Genomic DNA, 22,398 nt, shown 5'->3' with positions numbered 1-22,398 from the left:
CCGTCAAATGTCAAGTAGGTCTATCTTTTCTTACTGTTCTTTTCAGTTCTACTCTCAGTCGGGCTCAAAATAAGTACACTGTGAGCAAAGATCTTTCAAGAGACAAATTGATTTGCTTATTAGTTTGCTTTTCCTGCAGCATATACATCAAATAACAAAATAGACATTAAGTACGCCTGAGACATAAGGCCTGCTAGGAAATTATTATTGTAGGATTAAAAACCACATAACATCGTTTAGCCTGTGTCCTGTGTTGCCTTGTATAGACCTAGACTAGGGTACTTTATGAAGAAAACTGGCTAACTTATAAGTTAAGAGTGAAACTGCTCCACCCCCAGGCCTAGAGAATGATTCAAGATAGTTTTGCTTCTACAAAGAAAAATGACATAAAATTATAATTTATACAGAATTGAGGCAGATATGAGTTGACAGGTTTTAAAGACCCACATTCAGACTCTTAGTCATATTCCTGATAAATTGGGCTACAGTCATATCCGCTGTCTTTCACAATCGTGTTAACAGTGGGCCACTAAACCTTTATGCTGAATGAATGAACTCTCGACAGATGGCCACAGGCTCACACAGGCGCGCCTCAGCGCAGAACCAAAGAGCAAGAACAGTGCTACTCTCAGTCACAGTACTCGTTTTTATGTTTTATGGAGTCTAACTTGGACTAAATAACAATAGTAGTAACAGCTGAGCATTTATACTCGCAGATAACTAAGTTAATAAGCAACAAGAAATCGAGAAATACGTGCGGTCTGCTCCAGTGTTTGTGTATGTAGATTTAGTCGTGCCTGGACGCGTCGTGAGCGCGCATGTCAGGTTCGCTCCTGCAGAGATCCTGCTCGTCGCTCGGCTCTCCCGGTTAATCGCAGAGATGGTGTTGACAGCGAGAGGCGGCGGACGCTCCGTTTTACATGTTTGAGTAGATGACACGACCGGCTGAAATTACATTCACACGGGACGAGCCGCGCTCCTCCGACACACTCCGCTTCGCCCTGGAAGAGAGCTTCCAGGCCGAGGACAGCGTCAATATTACTGATGGAATTCCCACTCGTCGCTAGATGGAGAAACCTAAAGGGTGGACTCGTTATAAATAATTAAAAACCATTTGCTGCTAACATATCAACAAAATGCATCTGCACCAGGTGCTGACTGGGGCTGTGAACCCGGGAGACTGCTGCTACTCGGTGGGAAGCGTGAATGACATTCCGTTCACGGTGAGCTCTTGTTTTATATTCCGTATTTGACAAGGATAACACCCACAGAGGCTAAGGACTGAGTAGCTAGCTGGGTCCTGGACAGATAGCAGAGTTGGCTAGCCGCTTGGCTAACACGGCTAACGAGCTAAAGCGCTGCTGGTCCGGGTGATTGTTTAGCTGAGCTGCTGCACCGATGGGTCTGCTCGCCCTGCCTCTGCTGGAGCTCCGGGCTCCGGTCTGAGCTCTTTCTCTGTGGTAGCTACACTGCTATTACAAAGCTAACCATTAGCCTTGTATATTCCATTGTAGTCCTTCATATAATATCCATTACAGCAGTAGTAAGTTATTCCCCCCTCCCCAAGACAGTAATCGCGAGTCTCTCAAATGACCTTTAGCTTCATCTTGTAACGCCAGAATGACTGTAAGGGAATCCCTATGCGCAGCCATAACATTATGGGGACAATCGCCAAGGGGCATGCTCCGATCAAAATAAGCACCGCACAGGATACAAGCACAGTGCATGGGTCGTGCGTAAAACTGCGCACTTCTCCACAACGCAAAGGCGATGTGTCTTCTGGTCGCAGAACTAGCTAAGCTCGCTACCATTTGGCGTTAAATCCTCCTCACGGATCATTAGCCCGCTGTCATCTCAGCATCAGCAGCGCCAGGCATGACGTAGAGAGCCATATATGGAGACATGAGCTAGAGGCATGGGTGCAGGGGGTGCAGGGGTGCCTCTCTGGAAACAACCTGAGAAATAAGATGTGGGCGCATTTGGGGATGCTGGAGTAGAGCTAGTCCATCCATTTGGAACAGGCAGGACTTGGTGAAGGCTTGAATATGAATGAATGGCTTTCGTATTCCGTCAGTCAAAACGTTTAATTGTTTTAATGTAGGAGACACGTGACCCCTTTGACCCGTGCATATTCATTGGCTGTGTCAGTGTCAGGCGGCTGGCAGCATCACCTTGTTCTGTGCGGCTCATGTAGACAGAGACAAGCCAGGCCTGGTTTACACTGACAGCTGAGAGGTCTATAATACAGTCTACTGTTGTGTGCAATAGTTATCTAAGATCAGAAGTGCCCAAGTCTGTGGTACTAGGCTGAAACTTGTTGTCCAGTCATTGAAGTCTGGGTCAGATGAAGCACTGAGATGTTGCTTTGATGGGGTGGGCAATTGTTGATGCATTTTGAAAAAGCATATCCATATCTGTTCTTGTAAACAAACCTGAGTGGCTCCCTTTATCACTCTAAATCCTATAGTAGCAATATAACTGATAACTCCTTTACTACTCACTCACTATGGTTTAATCTTGATGATAATATTCAAATGATATTAGGGCAATCCATCAGCAATGAGAAAATTATCCACTAAAGAAATATCTCTTTACTTACACCCATGTTTGAAAGATTACTCTGCAATATATTTTTAATGAGCGCTTTTTATTCTCTCTATATGTATTGAATATGTATACCATGTATCTTCAGTAAACAATTGAGATATTATCCATTTCTAAGTGCATCTCAGAACATCAGTCAGATTTTTGACTAGGGTTGTCTGTCAAAAGTATCAAAATATCATATATATATAAAGTCACATTCTCAGGACAGAAATGAACCTTTCCTGAAGCTTTAGAATGATCTTGCGCTGTATCACAACAAGTATAAGAGTACATAGACTAGTACACGCCCACAGACCACTATCGAACCTCCCTGGATGACTGAGGAATTACACGGATATAACAGGGTAGCTGCGGGGTTTTAAAAGTCTTAAAAAGGTCTTAAATTTCACGTTCCTAAATTAAGGCCTTAAAAAGTCTTCATTTATGTTGTCCAAGTCTTATTTTTTTCACAAATGTATTAAATTTCATTATCCTATTTCCTATCAAACAGGCTGCAATGTTAAATGGAGGGAGGAAAAAAACAACAATGTGAAATCGTGTAACGTGAATGAACGTCCAATTTGGAGTATGCGCAAAAAATATTTTGGTTTCTGGTGCTGGTGGCAATGAACAAAACAATCAGTAGAGTGGAGGAAGACGCTGGATGGATCATGGGGAAGTGTAGGTTTAATCCACAGTGGCTCTTCTGATTCTAGATATAGTACCGGTAGTTGTTTGGTCATTATTAGAATTGGATCTGGTGTTTTTCGCCCATATAATGGTTGCGATGCTGGTCTTAATTTTCTTTTAAGTGGTCTTAAAAAAGGTCTTACAAAAGTCTTAAATTTGGGGTAGTCAAACCTGGGGATAGCCTTTATAAGACCACATGGTAATATAAAAGAAAGTACTATGATTTAATGTTGAAAATTACACTCTGTTGTCTAATTAAAGAGTGTTTTTATTATCATTGTTGTATTGGAATCTGTATTGAGTATCGAGTCTATTCCTCAGTATCAAAATTAACAAAGCCATGTAATCTTGTGTGATTTCTTCGTGCCGTCTTCTTCTCACTCAAGATCTTTGCTAAATGTAGTAAGTAGAGTCTTAAGAATTACCACATTCATGCTGTGAACGCCAATTCTGAGCTGTTTATTCTGCCTAGAGAGGTGTCAGTGAGAACACATTATATAAGATACACAATACACACTGTTTTATCTTCATTTGTGATCAGTGTTTGGCACAGAGAGGGCACTGATTTACACACGTTTATACTGAAACTATGGTGGCAAAAGCGGTGCATATATGAATCATCTTTTTAATACAATACTTGGAGTAAATGTCATTGAATGCTTTAGTGATCATAAAAGCGCTGACTACAGATTAAAAACAGTTACTTCATAGTGTTGTCACAATACTAATTTCAATAATAAGCAATAGATTCAATACTCAATACTGATTTCACCATCCTTTATTAATGGTAAAGTTGCATCATACATCTTTGTTTTGTAATTGTAATTCCACACAAAGCAACTCCATAACTTGGGAGTCTCCCTTAAATTCTTTGTTAAGACTGTGTTGCTTCACAGTTTGTTCACCTCTGCAACATTTTACACATTCTTTAAAGTGTTTATTTTGTTTTTATCTATTACATTAAATCTATTACAGGCCCAGTTCATTGTCAGGTTATGCCCGTATTCAATTTACTTTCACACAGTAATTCAGACTCAAAACAATTCATTTGATTCATCTTAATATTTGTTGATATTCTATTGTTTATTTATTCTAGTCTTCCTTTAACTCCCAGCATACATAGCCTCTGATTGCTTCCCTTTCTGCAACCTCTCTTTGTTGTTTACATTCATATTGATTACTTGCAGTGTTGCAGTATTATTATCATGGCTCAAGCATTCCATGTAATTTAATACCTGTAATACTCGTTCCCTCACTAATCCAGTCTTAAAAAAGAAACCCCCCCAATATTGTTTCTATGGAATTGTGCATATTTTGTGAGGAATAGGAAGGAACAGTCACCCCCAGAACGTATTTGAATCAAGGTTTGGTCACAATACTTTAACCGTTGCAATATACGAGAAATGCCTTGGCAGAGGTTTTTGCTCATCATTGATTGTTGTATTAAAGGGCCCATTTTATGCTATTTTCTGATCTATATTATAATGTTGTTAAAGACACCAGGAGTTGTGTTTTATTTGTTGGGGAAAAAATTATATATCTCTTGAAGATAAATAATGGATCCATTTGCGAAGCCCGATGAGTTTTTGGACTATAGACCAAGGTTTATTCTTGTTACAGCAGATATAGACAGTACCTAGGCCTGCCCTGGCCAGAGCCCAACAGCCTCTCTCCACCAGCAGTGTGTCCCTACCACATCTTGCCCCATTTCCCCAAGTATCTCCCCCAGTATCTGAGCTCTGATTATTTATACAGAAATACAAGTTACATACATATCAAAGCAGAGTGACTTTTGTTTCAGAGGCTGGTGCTAAATTAACATACAGTTGAGGACAGGTAAGACAACAAAGGGCTTTGTGAAGAGACAGTTGTGTCTGTTGAACCTTTACACATGTTAATGAAGAGTCTGGGTTTTAGGTGGAAATCACATTCATTTACACATAAACAGTTTGAAAGAAATGTTTCCACAGTATACATTTCTATCATATATTCAAACAAAAAAAGTGCTCCTATGTGTTTTTAAACTACTTGCACCTTTCAGTGATTTCATCCCTGAAGTAAAAAATCTCTACATAACAAAAGGTAAAAAGTAGCTTAAAAACTACAGCTTCATGACATCGCAAGGTGGAACAGAACATTTTAAGCTTTGGGGATGGAGCTTGCCTGATAAAGCAGGATTACTCAAGCATGTGTGAATGAAACAGAACACAACTCCAAGTATGTTTCTGATGAGGTAACACCATTATAACATGGCTAAAAGCTCATAAGAGTCAATTTAATGTAATATGGGACCTTTAACGGCATCATCCGCCTTTGTCAGACTTCTGCTGCTATTAATTTTGAGATTTCTGAGAAGACAAAACAATGAAATATGCTGTAAGTATTTCAAACATGTTTCTAGGTAACTGTTGATTTATCTCGTTTTTCTCAGAACGCAGTAATTTTCAGCAGAGAGTGTTCATTACCTGCACCTTCTGCTCTAATTGCAAATGTTCAAATTGCAATTTCAGTTCAGTTTGATTTAATCTCGCCTCAAAACACTTCTCAACTTATTCCTTATTTGTGTCCTTGTGGGTGTTACTCGCGCATTCTCCAAGCAGGTGTCTTCTACAATGGATCAAAGCTGTTAACTGGCTTTGTGCCTAAGGGTCAGAGCAGAGGTCAAAGAGGAGGAGGAGGAGGAGGAGGAAGAGGCAGATGCAGCTCATTAAGACAGAGCTCCATATGAAAGTCAGGCCTTCTTCATCACCACTGTCAACATTAGGACTGAATGAAAAAAATAAAAAAATAAAAATGCATTTGCGATTAGATTTGTGATTCATCTTTTAATAATAGGATGCTGTTCACATTTAAACGTGTTCAGAAGAAGTGACAAAAATACTGAAATATGACTGATAAACTAATACAAGAATCATATTTCAGGACCTGTTTGTACAAATGTAAACTACAGGGTTAGCAATTTTTTGATAAGACAGGATTTGCTGTTGATTTGGGAGGAAATTGTAGTAATGGAAAACTTGCAGCTTTTGTAATTTGCTCATTGTGTCCATTCCAATTGTGATTTCGAGTCGATTGCGATTACTCTTGCAGGTTTAATCATCATCACCATCAGAAAACATGGTGTGTCCCAGAGGAGAGCAGAGACGTGTCCAGTGCTGTTACAGTCAAGTCCACCCTGGTAGCTATAGGTCACTTACAGTCACATCGAACACAAGAGCAGGATTGCATGGGTTAAATAAGCAGCAGCAGCAAGCTTCGTAGCACCTTTGTTACAGCTTTGGTTGAGAATTGGACAATATATGGCAAGTTTTTTTTTTTGTCGTAATGTTGATTCTGAAAATCTTCACTGTGTAACATTTCTGATGGAGGGTCTGGCAACAGCTTGTCACCATGGGGATGCTTTTCCAGTTGCTTAGAGCGTCCCACAGTGTGCCATCTGTGGGATACTTTAAGCTGTTACCTGCTTGTCTACACTCCACGCAGACAAGCAGGTAACAGCACCAGTCCTTGTTACATGTCAGATCTGTTGAAAGGTGACCCCGCTCATCATATTTTTTTGTTTTTCAAGATGTTTTTGAGCAATAAAAACACACATAATTAAATAAATGCAAGATGGTGTAGTTAAAGCTATACTGCGGAACATTCATTTTAAAAGAATACTCAGAATATAGAAGTTACATGGCGCTCCACTGTTCCTTTAACTAAACCATTCACCTATGGAGTGGTATGTGAATTAACTCTACTGCTGCCATTGTGCCACCCAATTCAGCCTAGTATGTTAATGCTGGGTAACGTGCTGTGTTTGTATTGTAAAAACGTTTTGTATTTTAGTTTATTTCAAACATGCAAATTGTAAGCCCAAGTTATATCACATATTACAGTATCTCCACATCAGTCAAGTTCAAATGAAAGGAGACATATTTCATTCCCTCTTTCCTATTATAGCTAATGTTACAGTACCAGTAGTTGTATGTGTCAATAATTCCCATATTAAATAAACTAGAAAAAACATATCGAAATTAGCATTAACATATTTCTTCTTTATTGGATCATGCTTGAACATTGTTTCAAACCAGAGACAGAGATTCAGAAGCTTTTCATTGTCTGAAATGTGGTTTTAATGTATGTTGACATTGGCCCTGAGGCTGTAGTGTTGCTGAACGCTGGTGAAAATGTTTTGTGTATTTCTTGGTAGTATTATGTTGTACCTAATTTGAAGAGCTTGATATTCCACAAGGTCCTTAAACCTGAACATTGCAGAAACATGTTAGTGTGACCAAGATAACTACATTTGTTGCCCATTCTTACGCCTTTCTTCGGTTAATGGATGATTGCAAATTGTGTAGTTTCCCCATGTCGCAGCACAAAAGCATAGATAAGACCACACACCATAAGATGTGTTGTATGATTAAGTGAAAGTGAAAGCTAAAATGTGTTCTGTGCTCTTTTATTGGTGTTTAAAAGCTGACCGTATGAGACAGATGGCCTGTTGTCAGTGGTCCAACGCCCTGTGTGGAGGATTCACATGTGCTGAGCAGTACCCTGGAGAAATTCAGCTTCTATGGTTTTCAAATCTCATTAGCAGAGGCATAATTACACCATGTTGTTTCATTTTTGGTGATTAAACTTCTGTTTAAACATGTCGAGAGACAGATTCATAGTGACCGCACTCACTATGACAGTGACAGTTCTGTTTTTGTTATGAATGTAGTATCTTTAGTGGAAAGCTGTCTTGTTCTGGATGCTAGATTGAGAACAGGTACAATGAATGAAAGTGTCTGGAAATATAAATAACAGTTAAAGTTAGGGTTGTAAAACGTATCAAAAATCATTACTAAAATCGTTACTAAAATTTGTATCAAAACTAGATACTCATTTCGCAGGTACTGATACAAAAAAAATCACATTCACAGGACAGAAATGAACCTTTTCTGAATAGCTTTAGAATGATCTTGAGCTGTATCAGAATAAGTATAAAAGCACAATAAACTAGTATACGCCCACGGACCACGATGAAACCTACCTGGATCACTGAGGAATTACACAGATATAAGTCCACATAAACTAATGTTTAAAATAAAGTGCTAAGATTTAATGTCAAAAATTTAGATTCTATTGTCTAAATAAAGAATGCTTTTTATTATCACCGTGGTACTGGAATCGATATTGAGTACTGAGTAGTCCTTAGTATTGTAATCGAGTTTGAAATGTTATTGTGACCACACTAGTTACACATTTTCGAAATGTGATTTCAGTTATTTTAACAGTCAACTTGTCACGAATCACGATTATTTAAATTCATTATTACAGCTCTTACATTTCAGTCAGCAGAATATAAAATTACATGACCAGCAAAGCACTCCACAGTTCCTATATTACACTGCTCTCATCTGAACAGCCTCATCTGTCATATTGCTGAGGGTCACCTCTCACTCATAAAGAGAGGTGTACGCACTTTTAAATGAGTCCTTGATGCTCAGAGTTGGAGCTGTGTTTGTGACGTCTCAAACGTAGTCAAGGAGCTGCTCTCTATGTGTCTGATATAAATAACCTCAGCTTCAGTTTGAGATCACACATGAATATTTCAGTAATACTCTGCTCTATGTACTCAGTCATGGCACCAGGCACTGCTGCAACTGCAAATGACCAACCCTTTTTGTTTTATCAGGACTCTAGAGTCGCCTTTGTTCTGATTTGTTCATGTTTAGTTGGTGGTTAAAGGGCCCATATTACACTATTTTTCCAGTCTATGTTGTGATGTTTATTTTTCTTCTCATGTGTAAATGAAACAAAACACAACTCAAAATATGTTTTTGAGGAGTTAACATTATTCTAACATGGCTAAAGCTCATAAGAGTAAATTTTACATAATATGGGACCTTTAAATTGGAGAATGCTTAAAGACCCTGTACTAGATTTTTTCCAAATTGCAAAATGTGTCTTGCCCCAGTACAGATGCATTGTATAAGCAGCTCTTGGGGTCAAAATAGGTCTGCTGCCGTCCTGTCTGCTTCTAATTATGAAGGATTTAGTTTTGCAATAATCTTGAAGTGAGTGTTAGCATGCTAGTGTTAATTTCAAAGGAGAAATTCAATTTGTCCCCTGAACAAAAGTTTATTTTGGTCGAATATATTCCAAGCTGCCTCTTCAGTTCTGAACTGAAGAAGCTACAAAATATATTCAACCAAAATAAACTTTTGTAGAGTTGACAAATTGAATTTCTCCTTTGCCCTGGATTCTACCAGGACAACAGAGGGATTTTACACACATGCTATTGTTATTGCTTTGGACTACTGCAAACCATTTAAAATGAACTAGTTCTGTTCAGGTACAATTTTAATATAAAGGTCATAATTAAATTTATCTTCACGCAGCTCTGAAAGGAGGAAGTCGGCATTTTAACCATGTTCCTTGTTCACAAACTCATAGATGACAAAGTATGAGTGCACCACCGTGACACAACCAACAAAGTTTCATCCTAAAAAACATATTCTAGCATAGGCTCCCTCTTGTTATTTTGCAATCGATAAAATACTTTACCATAGATACAGTATATAGTAGACATCAGTATGATTTGGTCAGAAAGTGCTGCATTTACAATAAAATCTTTGGGAGGAAAGTATTTATAAGTAATCTCCACCCCAGCTTTAACACAAGTTTGCTTTGACATGAATAATATAATAGTATACAATGGATGACATGATAAATCCTTAATGACTTATCGTTCAATATATGAAAGCTGGAACAATACATGTTGAGGCTTTATACTTATCTTCTGTACAATTTATTGGTACAAATGTGGATGTGGGGTATTTTTGTTGTAATATAATAAGGTTTGAGCTGTAAAAGGTTAAATAAATAACTTCTGTAGCTAATTGATTCATTCTCTTTTTATTTATTGCAGCTCAGGCCACTTCATGATAGCCCGATTCATCAGCCGGTTTCACTTCGTGGAAACCGTCTGACCTCGCAGTGTTAGATGTCGTTCGCTTGACAGTAGGCGGGTATTTTTTATCCTTTAACCAATCGCTGCTATTTTGTAGTCACATATGTAATGTGCCACTAACGGGACTAACTGCTATATTAAGCTTTTCCCAAATCCCCTTCCCCTTGATGAATTTCACCAAACATTCTCTTTGTTCCGGCTTTAAATCCTCGATCTCGGGAATCGTTGACAACACAGAATGTATGGCTCTTCGCTGATTGACTGGTGCCCAAACTCGCACTTCCGGGGTTTTTGCGAACGGTCTAGTGTCTTTTGATTCCTAGTTGCTAGAGAGAAATGAAATTGAGCGGAGGCACTAGGGGCCCCAGCCTGACTAAATTAATGATACTGTTTATTTAAAAATGCTTTACTGAGATTAATTTGCATTATTGTGCTTGTGATTGTGGCACAAAGTAATCTTGATATTACAGTTTATCGCAGTTAGTATCCGTAGTATCTGTAGTAATATATCATACTTCCGAATTATATCGTACTTTTTCTTTGTACTAGTGGGAAATTTTGTCTCTATATTTTCCTCAGCAATATATTGAAAGTCAAAATGTGTTATCGTGACTGGCCTAGTAGCAAGTTTCTCTCCAAAGTTCTCTTCTTTGATCTAATCCTTGAATAAATGTATACTAATGTCAAACTTGTGTACTTTTGATCCTGTGATTGAATTTTTGTTTGTTTTGTTAAGTTTTGATAAGCCTTAATTATGTTATTTTCCAAATTTCAGTGTGCTATAATTTGCAATCACCGCACACACAGCAAGTTTTTTCTTTTTTTTTTTTTTATATCATGCAGCTCTTCAATGGCAGTGACCTAGTTAGGTACCAGCACTAAAAATAAAAGGCTTCATATCTCCTCTTTATATTTTACATTACCTATAGACATGAACACTCAATATTGCTGAAGAGGATTGAAGAAAGAACGAGTCATGAATGTCGTAATGACTCTTTACTTTGCGTTTGAATGTGGCACGAATATAGGCACCTGAGCCAGTTAGATATGCAAAGCTTCAGATGTGTGATGGGCTAAAAATAGAAATCCTGAAAATGATGTCGTGAGAGGGGGATGGAGAGAGAGGGGGATACAGGAAGAGAGAGAGGGAATGAGATAAATGGTCAGAACGAGGGTTAGGGAGGGAGGTGATAGTGGACGAGAGGTAGAGATATATATATATATATAAAGCGAGAGGAAATGAGGGAGAAGTAGAGGGAGAGAGGAATATGGGGAAGAGGGAGGGGGGGTGGAGGAAGGGAAAACAGAGAGCGAGATGGAGAAAGAAAGAGAGCATTGACCTCACAGCAGTAGCATTCAGGTTATTAGTTCATGTTGTGCAATGACTCGGTGTGGCATTGTTTTGTTTACATTTCTATCATTCTTTTTTTTCTTTTTTTGTCATTCACTTCACTGTGATTGGTTTAATCCACCTTTCCCTCACTCTGACCATAACAGAGGCTGTCCATTGGGAAGAGTGAATAATAATATGGTGAATTTACCAAAATATTCCTGCCCTGGTTTCTGTTATTATTTCTTTTCTCAATTAAAGTAGTGCAGATCCATCTTTAGTAACATACAGTACGAGTGGGTGTAATCGTCTTACAATGGCCACGTTTACATGATGTTTTTTAGTTACGAATTAATTGTTCTGAATTAAATAGTTCTAAATTAAAATATTATACTTTGAGTTTACATGGAAATAATAATTCTGAATTGAGGTTTACATGGAAAACACGTTAAATCGCCTTTATTTAATTCCGCTCAATCTCTGGGGATCAGGAAGGGTTCTGATTGGACAGGGAGTGCACAAATGTATTTACGTCTACCAGAAGAAAACACACACTTCAGCTGCTACCTGCTTTTTTGTCATCTTGGTTTGTCGTTACCCCATGGACACAAACATGATGAGGAATGAGGAATAAATTAATTTGGTTTTAATAAACCACCCACTTACTGATTATTTGGAATTAAGTTTAATTCTGACTAATCATTTTCATTAGGAATTAGTGTTTATGTGGTCTTTTTATAGCGGAATTAATTTTGATTCAGAATTAAATTATTCTGATTTGGAATTAAAGCTGTCATGTAAACGTGGCCAATGTCGGAGATGTCTGTATGCCCTTGAAAGTAGTCCACTGCCTTGTTTTATGGTGTACTGAAGCACCCAGATGTGAATAAGCAGAATCAAACCTCTTGTTTATTGTGTAGTTGTGAGTTCAATGTAAAACCATCAAATGTGTTCAATGTACTGAAAAGTACAGAAACAAACCAGACAGATGGATGGGAATAGAAAGTTACAAAACCACAAGATGATTTCTTGTTTTGACTAAAGTTGGGTTTTACACAACTTTTGTAGAGGTTAAAAATGACTGAAATTTCCCAATCAAAGTTTCACTTGTGTTCTGGTAATATTACTGTCACATCTGTGCCCAACAAACATGTGACCTTGGACTGAGTCAGCTGGAGTTATGGGGATGATTGGATACTTTAGTACCTTTTCACTTATGAGATGCTGCTTATTTGTACTTAAATTGTAACTTTTTTATTTAGTCGACCAGGAATTTCTTCTATTCACCTTATTCAGTCTCTTTTGTCTCTAAATGTTCCTAAACAGATCTTTCTTGTGGTAGCACTTCCAGATAAACGGGGATCCCATTAATTTCAATGAGAATTTGGGAAAATTTTTACAGCTAAAATATGACATAAAGTAGTTTCATTTGCGTTTATTGTCACATGATATTTTACTAGGACCAAAGTGCAGACCTAGAAGTGGATATTGTACTTTCGATATGAGTAGAAATGTGTTTCTGCCCGGCTGCTGACTCAGAGCCAAAGTGAACCCAAACATGAAGAAGTGTGCGCATAGGAGCAGCTGTGGTCTGCACACTGCATGTTCACATTAGGCATAGCACTATGGAGTGTGATGAAGCACAGGCAGTTTGTATTTCTACTTTGATGAGTTCAGACTTGTACACAATCTACATTTTTTAATATTGTATGTAGAAGAAGATGGTTCTCTGGTCGTATCGATGCTTTGGAGTGACCGGAGCATGCCTATGTTCCCTCAGCCCTATGTTCAAAATTAGGCCCTATGTTCCCACATTTCCTTTATCATCCATTTGCATCAGAATTTATCCCCATTTCTCCCAATTTGGTCGTCAATTACAGCCGACGTATTAACCAGCATCGGTTGAGTAATGTAGAGATCATGATGCAAAGGACCCTAGGTTGAAATTACTCTGAATCATCCCTTTAAATGCAGTATAAAAATAAGAATGACTTGACTTAAGAGTTTAATTTTTAGAAAGATTTTAGAAATAAGAAAAATCTTAGAAATAAGGGAACGCAGGGTTGAGGGAACATAAAGCTGACCTCGAAGTGACCATCACGCTGGGGGTGCTCCATATGCATTTCTATTTGTGGAATGTTTAGCAGTTACCATGGTTACACAATGCACACATTAGCAAACACAGCCCAAAAGCAATATGAGCGGTCATGGTCCTTTTTAGGTGTTTGGTATTCAACAACAAAGGTGAGAGTAACTGAAAAATGGTTGGCTAAATCAACTCATATGTGGTAGTTCCAACTAAGTCAGCTCTTTCAGGTCAGTTTGTGTTAAAATAAAGATCAGATTAAAGTCTAACTTGAGTAACAAAACACTGGTGCATTTAGTTTGCTTCACACCCCCAGAAAATGTTATTAACATCAGCTGCAAAGTTTCAATAGGCATGAAGTTTATAAGTAACTCTGATCTGCAATGGTCATAGGAAGTTGACCTAAAAGGAACAGCAAATGCTCTAAAAGTTGTCATTTAATGTTCGGTTTTTGTTTTATTTTTTATTACTATATAAATATTTCAATAATACTGCAGCAGATGTCATCACCATTCCCTGGGGTTGTGGCGCTAACTGCGGGCACTGCTCTGTCTGAAGCTTTTTTACTTGAGACTTTATTTTAAGCTTTGTTTAAACCCAATCTGACCATGAAGAACTGATTTAGCTGGAACTACTTGTATTGATCACAGGCTCTTGATGTTGTTTAAATCCATTTTATTTGTTTTTCTTGAGTTTTCAGACAATCTTAAATCTTTTTTGCAGTGTTTGCTAATGCGTGCATTGCGTCTCCATGGTAACTCTTGAACATTCCACTGTAGAGATACATGTAGAACACCCCCAGCATGATGCCACTGCAAAGTATCATCATTTCATAATTTTCATCTGCCATGAAGGTCAAGGTAGGGATAACCAAATCTCTCGATACAATATTACCACAATGCTTGTCACTAGGGCTGGGTATCATTAAGAAATTGCAGATACGATACATACCTCCATACATAGGCCACAATACTATACATATCTCGATACAGTGCACTTTGATTCGATACGATATATTTCAAAACGATTCGATACGGTTCAGTAAAAAATAAAGGCTACATCATGGCTGTGATACTAAAAGTCTTTGTTAAACCACTTATTGTGCAAAGTTAAAATGAAAAACACCCATTTTACTCATCCAAAATGTGAAAATGTCAAATGTGTTGCATAAATGAGTTTCCTTCCTCTAAACAAGCAACAAAACTGTAGAGCTGTAACAAAATAATTTTGTAAAATATACCAAAAAATACTCTTGGCAATATATCGATACAGCAGCCTATGATATCGATACTGTATCATCACACTAAACAATACGATATATTGATATTTCGATATTTTTGCACACCCCTACATCTCACGGTACGATATTTATTGCAGTATTTTGAAGAGGCTAATATAATTGTAGATAGGACACTTTTTTGCTTTTTAAATACCCTGACAAGAATTTGGTGTGAATTATTACTGTCATAATCTCAAAAATTCAAGTATATATTTGATATATTATTGTGAGACTTTTGACAATACTATATCACGAGAATTTTAGTTATCGTTACATCCCTGGTCAATGGTCTTTATATTCATGGGTTTCATAGGTGAGGACTTAAGTTTTACCCATTTGAAAGATATAATATTTAGTTTCACATACAGTGTGCATAGGGATGGATGAAAACGTCAACATTCCTGTGAAAATTGTAGGCAGATAAGCCCCTTGTGCTGATTTGAATTTATTTTCTGGTATGTTTTTTCATATTTTTGAAAGGAAAATATCTTAAAAATACCTTTGATGGCGATTGGCAACATAGATTTGCTTGCTTTATGTCCTACAGCCCTTTTTTTTACCAACTTGTACTTCTATTTTTAACAGTGCAGAACAAGCGTTAACCCACTCCCCTGGCCCTGTTGTACTTCCGTGCCTTTTTTAGTTCTCAGTGTGGTTTGCGTTGCTTCGTCACGGCGGAGCTGTTACCGCGGTGATTCTGTCCAAAAGCACCAGCTCATGTGAGTGACTTCAGACTGACGCAGGAAATGTGGCTGTTTAAGTCAGCACATACACAGACCTGAAGTGCACTTTTCACTAAACACACACGGGAAACACAAAGCGGCAACTCTACTGAGATCTAATTATTTTATTTTTTCCAGAGGCGTGCCTACTTTGTCAGAATAATAACATTTTCTACGTGTGTGGGAACCAAAAGTAAATGCAATTGTAGACTTCTTTCAACCATACATAAATTACATTATGTTTCATTTTGTTTGGTACAAGTGCAGTTAAAGGTGTATTGTGTAAATTTTCTGTTGGAGGGTCCGTCAAATGCATGCTTTTCGTCATGGAGATGTTATTTCTTAGTCTGGAATGTTTCACAGTATGATATTAAACATTTCTATCTTTATGGAGACCACACCAGACTAAGTTACAGGTCAGGTCTTTGGAGAGGCGACCCTGATCACATGCCTGTTTTTGTAGGTATTCTTAAGCAGTAAAACCACCTGTAATTGAATAAATGTAAGGTAAATCTGTTTAATGTCATGCTGTGGAGCATTTTAAGCAGAGCAATGATATATCCATTGAAACAAGAAGGTGATGGACTCTCAAACAATCAAACTAGAATAATTTCATATGCATATAAGATTATTTTAACCACAGCTCCTAACACTGACAATGTCCTGGATCAGTGTTTCTCAAACTGGTACACACTTCAGGTGGTGCACAAGGTCCTATAGAGTAGGCCTGTCATGATCATTACTATGGCTATGTTTATATGAAGACGGTCTGAACAGAAGACGCAAAAGTGGCATTGCGTCTTCACTTCTTATTCCGCGTTTAGACAAGTGTTTTCAGGAGGAAATCTGCGTGCATACGATGACGCAAAAGTGTGTGGAATTCGATTGGTTATGCATGCGATCAGGCTCGCCTGCGACGAACTGGTGCATCTAGAATTTGACAGAAGTAATTGCAGATCCTTCTCTGTTCACTAATCGTGTCTATGCATATTGTGTACATTTGTTGGGAGCCACCTGTAAGTTTATTAGAGTTGCCAGAGCAGATTGAAGGTCCGATGTATGGAAATGATCTGGCATGTTTGTTTCTGTGTACTGTATGTATGTGATGTAAACGCATACGTGACGTGAGCAGATCTGACCAGAGTTTTGCATCTTGGGCAGTGTAGACGGAAACGCTACGACGGCGTGTATTCAACTTTTCCACTCTGGAGGGTGGTTTCATATTTTTGCATTTTTAAGCCCCAAAAACGCCTTCAACGTCTAAACGAAAGGCACTTCCAATAAAATATTTTGTTGTTTTTACCCGCAAGCGTTCTTGTGTGAACAGGCCCTATATCAGCTTATTGTTCAATACATGACAGATGGAACAATATTTTGGGAGGGCAATACTTTTTCTTTGCATTACTGGGAAGTTTTTTGTTATTTTTTGACTATATGATGAGATCTGAGCTGTAAAAGTTTGAGTTATGAACTTTCATGACTCATTACAGATGCAAACTATGTGCTAAAAAGTGTTTCATTCTGCTGTTTATTGTAGCTCATGTTTTTTTTGTTTTTGTTTAGCAATACTGTAGATTTAGAATATTTTTGTGGTTTAAATCTGCTCTTGGGTGTCAGTGGCATAAATTAGTACCAGTATTATTATCGTCTATATTTATATCTGCAATACATCGTACTTCAAAATGTGACAGGTCTGACTTTGTTAAATTTTCATCCAGTTTATCCATATTTTTTGTCCTTTTTTGAGGTAATTCGTGTTTTAGACTCATAATAGTCACTTTGTAGTCCTATTTCAAACCTTTCAAATTTTAGACCTGGTATCCACCTTATTCCTCCTCACCCACTTTTGTCTCTAAATACTTCTAAATCACGCTTTTTGTGGTGGTACTTCCAGTTAAACAGGGATCCCATTCATGTCAATGGACGTTTTGCAGATTAAATATGCCATAAAGCCAGTTCATTTAGACTTAGACTTAGACAAACTTTATTGATCCACAAGGGAAATTATTTGGACACAGTCGCTCACACATCACAATATAATAGAGAAAAAATATAAAAGTGATAATAAATTCTAAATAAGTAGCAAAAATATAGCAAGAGGTAGGTGTTCAATGTTCATGTGCACTAACAAGTAAACACTGCACTCTGGGGGGCTTTAAAACAGCTTTGTAGTCCGTATTGAACTTGTTTGTTGTCAAAATTGGCAGCCACACACAAAATAATACGACCTGAATGATGATAACGGCGCCCACTGCAACTTCCGGAATAAGGTGCATAGTTCTGGTTTAGATCTTGTGCTACTCGGAGAGCCAAATATAATACAGGAACTTGGTAATGTTCTTGTATTGTTGTGATTGCATCTGCTGATTCACCAGATAACCAAAAACTATCCTCTTTAAAGAGTATTCTCACCTGCTCAGTCTTTACAGTAAATGTGGACATGCACAGTTAGCCCCATAACCCCCTGCGCTCGCACCATGACAGAGTACAGTGTGTGTTTCAGTGACGGAGGAGCAGAGTGGTCCAGGCCCGTGACGGTGACCGCTCTTATTTCCAGCCGTAATGCGCAGAACCGAGCGCCGCAGTAAAGCACAGCACCCATATTGTTTCCTCCACCAGCTCTAATGTTTTTCACTATTTCTCCCGGACCGTCGTTGGTTGTACTTCAGATGATTGTCAAGAAAGATTTTAATTTTTACGATTATTACCTCCAAGCATGAAGTAACTGTTAAGTGATAATCAGTATTTTTCAGTTTAAAGGTCTCTTGTGAGCTTTAAGCCATGTTGTAATGTTGTTATACTTCTCAAAAACATACCTGGATTGTGTTTTGTTTCATTCAAATGTTTCAATAATGCATCGTTATTAGCCTGTCTGTATTTCCAAAGCTCAAAATGCTCTGTTCCACCTAGTGATGTCATGTAGTGGTAGTTGTAAGAGAATTTAAGTAATTTATCTTCTACGTACATCTCAGTTTAACATTGACACAAAAGCGATATTTACACCATGATCTTCCCTTGGCATACCTTTGGCATACCATTATCTAAATTGTGGCATATTGCTGATTAACCGGTGTCTACTGACCTTCATAGTCTCACTACTTGCTTTATAAACCTCCTCCTCCAGAAGCAGAGTCAAGGGGCTTGAACCCTCAACGATCATACCGTGTTCTCTTTTGAAATCATACTATGTTGACTTTTCAATCCCCCCGGGCCTGTATTATTGATGGTCTCCTGCGTAAGACATCCAGTTGGTCTCCAGCCTTTTACTTCCACCCTTTCTTGGACAAGCTGAAAACTTTGACAACGGTAGTTAATGAAATGATGGAGTTTAAAAACACACTGGGGCACTTTCTGTATTGCCACATCACTTCACAAGTAGAGAGAAGAAAGCACAACTTCAACAACAACATGGTTCAAAGCTCACAAGAGTCAATTTTGTTATTGAAAAAGTGATTTTTTTTTTTTAACCTTACATGTTTGACCTGGAGATTTTTATTTCATTTTTTTGCAAGTAGGAGTAATGGGCGAGGATAGAGGCTAAATGAAAATGACAATTTTTTGAGCACTCAACCTTTGAAAGTAGGACTATACAGGATTAGTCAAACAAACTATCGTCATTAGCTTACTCAGAGTTATTGACTGAGTTGGTTCATAACTCAGTCAATAACTCTGAGTAAGCTATTGACGATAGAAGGCTGTCATAACATGGTCAAAAGCTCATAAAAGTTGATTTTACATAACATATTCCGTTTAAATGCATGTTTCTGCACCAGATTGGCCTGGTCTATCACGCACAAATGCCTGACAGGTGAATGTTGCCAATCAAAGTGAAGTGTTCATTAGAAGTACCTGAAGCCTTATAGGTATCTTTACTGTTTCGTGTCTCTTCTACAGCGTCTGTAGTGTACTGTAATGCGGTCGGTCCTGTTATGTGCCCTGCTCTTCTTCTGTTCTCGTGAATAATGAAACACAGACTGAGGAGGAGGCGGCTCTGCTCTCTGTTGCCTCTCTTTATACAGCTGAGCACCACCAGACTATCTGTCTCTATCTCTCTGTATTGATCAGAGGGAATGTAGTGTAAATGATAGCTGACGGCTTCTATTCTCTGGCCTCTGATCAAAGGGAGGTTTTGACTCTATTTTTGCATTCAGGTTGTTTGTTTTCCTTTACATATCAACTTTATCTGATCCATCTAAAGGTTCTTCAGTTACATCATCTGGTCCAATCCTTAAAAAATGAATTACTGATGAAAATATAATATGAAAAGAATACTATTTTGGTGGTTTTATCATATTGTGATTCAGTACTTTGTTTAATGTACCTATTATCAAAATTTTAGACACTTTTCCCACTCACTCCTCCTATTGGTCAGCTTCTGTTGAATTTAGCCAATCACAGTGAAGTGTGAACTTTCAAAAGCAGCATAATTATACTGTATTTTTCAGACTATAAGTTGCTCCGGAGTATAAGTCACAGGGCCACCCAAACCATGAAACAAAGAGTGTCTTATAGTCTGAAAAATACAGTAGTGGCCACATAATACTGTTTAAAGCTGTAGTACATGAAACGTGATAAAACTATGTGACTGTGGCTAAAGAAAACTAAATATCATAGCATATTTGGATCAGTCTGATAATATTTTTTGTTATTTTGTATGGACCAATGTTGTTATCAATATCTGGGTGGAAAAAATTAGGACTAACTCTAAAACATTCGCTTGTTTGACACCTTCATTTTAGTCCCTGGATTGCTTTGTGAAGTGGAACATAAATCTGGACAAGAAATTGAAAAGCACTATGTAGGACTCCTATGAACATTATGACTTTGACAAAGGGAAGAAAAAAACATTACTTTACCACATGCAGATTTGCTCATTGTGTATCTGTTATTGGATGGGAAACGTTGTCCTCCATGTCCTCACTGTTTTTTGAAGCAGGAACATGTTGTGCTAAATTGTAATTGCAAAACCAGTGGGTTCAGAGTGTCTCTTTAAATGTAGCTCTTGTAGAGATCCCAGACTGCAGTGCTGCTCAGAACAAAGCAGATCTGAGACTACTGGAGCCGTAACATTGTTGAAAAGGTCAATGTTGGTTCTGATGTAAGGTGCTACGGACTACAATACAGTTTATGTCAGTGTATCGGGCTTCGTTCAGTAGGCAGGTGTTCTGCCAATATGACAGGTGATGGTTTGCCCATTTGGCTTTGGTGTAGCTCTACTTTATACAATGTAAAACACAATTAACATTCTTGTCAAACTGCTATAGTCCATAACTGATTAACTACTAGGCTGAAAATATGACTTATTCAAAAGACAGTTTATACTGACATTGAGGACACTGTGAATATGAACATTTTCTTATTCTATGTAATATAACAATAAACTTTTAATATGTGTCGTATGTGAACCTTGTATTGTGACAGATATTTTATTGTCAGGTACTTGGGAATCAGCCAGGCTGGCACCACCTAGGGCCTCCGCTCAATTTCCTTTCTCTCCAGCGACTAGGCCAGGAATCGGAATACACTAGTTGGTTTGCAAGAACCCCAGAAGTTGTAGACCACGCACCGGCCAATCAGTGAAGAGCTGTGAAGCCAAGATGTCAAACTCAAGCGCCTGTCTGGGTCCCTTTTGTGGTACAGCACAATAGTAAACAAAGTGGTCAAGATGGATGTAGACAAAGCCAGACATTCTGTGTTGGCAACGATTCCCGAGCTCGAGGATTTAAAGCCTCAACAAAAAGAATGTTTGGTCAATTTTATCAAGGGGAAAGGCGTTATTGCCCTTCTTCCTACAAGATTTGGCGCATTAGATATGTCAAGACCAAATAGCAGTGATTGGTTAAATAAAAAAGTACCCTCCTACCGTCGAGTGAACGAATCCTAATGCTGCAAGGTCACACGTTTTCCACGAAGTGAAACTCCTTGGCAATGGCCAGCCCAACAGAATTGATCCTTTCCTGAATAGGTTTAAAATGGTGTTGATCTAACGGAAGCAGTATAATGGTGGTGATATGGTGATATTCAAGATGATTTTTTGTTTTAATTTGGCTGTACCTTTAGTTTAGACCTCTACAAACTGTCAATATTGAATGTTTTTAAAGTTCAGGGGATTCATATATTAATTTATCAATTCATATTTCAGTCCTCACTAAGATTAATGCTCCTGCAATTGTTTACAATTTCCACTCAGAACAGAACCCCACTTTTTCAAATCAAAACCCTAATCACAAAATCATACAGCTCTACTTAGTATCAAAATCTATAAATTAACCCTATTGTCCTTCTCATCTTGTAATATTGTGTGTGGTAATTCTTTATATGTTTCACTCACTGCCCCTGTCCTTCCTCTGTTGCAGGCCTATGGTTCGGGCTGTGACGTGGTGATCTTGGCCAGTGACTTTGAGTGTGTACAGATCATCCCCGGAGCCCAGAACGGAAACATCCAGGTGGGCTGTGTGGAGTGTTCCCACCAGCTCGGAAGGGTAAGTCCTGTCCTTCAGCTGTGATTGCTCTAAGCCCTATCTGCTCCTCTGCTCCTCTGCTCCTCTGCTCCTCTGCTCCTCTGCTGCTCCAACTGTAACTGCTTGGCCTGTCACGATAATCACAATATCGACTTATTGTTCAGTATGTGATAGATGGAACGATATTTTTATGGGGTCAATATTTATCATGTGCACATTTTCTTTGTACCTCTGGAGAGTTTTTGGTTATTTTTTGGCTATAAGATTTAAAGGTGCACTGTGTAACATTCCTAGTGGA

The 22,398-nt window shown here is 38.2% G+C and overlaps 1 protein-coding gene across 1 annotated transcript in view; it reads left to right on the top strand.

The window, feature by feature from the left end:
- Positions 1-553: 553 nt before the first annotated feature.
- dmxl2 (Dmx-like 2) overlaps positions 554-22,398 on the top strand; it is a 93,948-nt gene continuing 72,103 nt past the window's right edge. Inside the window, 2 exon segments of the mRNA XM_020939077.2 lie at positions 554-1,223; positions 21,996-22,121. Of these exon segments, the coding sequence (XP_020794736.2) occupies positions 1,137-1,223; positions 21,996-22,121 (213 nt within the window). The 5' untranslated portion in view covers positions 554-1,136.

This window comes from Boleophthalmus pectinirostris, unplaced genomic scaffold, assembly GCF_026225935.1.
Source record: "Boleophthalmus pectinirostris isolate CB_2022bp ecotype Guang Dong unplaced genomic scaffold, ASM2622593v1 HiC_scaffold_19, whole genome shotgun sequence".
NCBI lineage: Eukaryota > Metazoa > Chordata > Actinopteri > Gobiiformes > Gobiidae > Boleophthalmus > Boleophthalmus pectinirostris.
The sequence above is the reverse complement of the archived record's forward strand: the minus strand, read 5'-3'. Positions and strand labels throughout refer to the sequence as shown.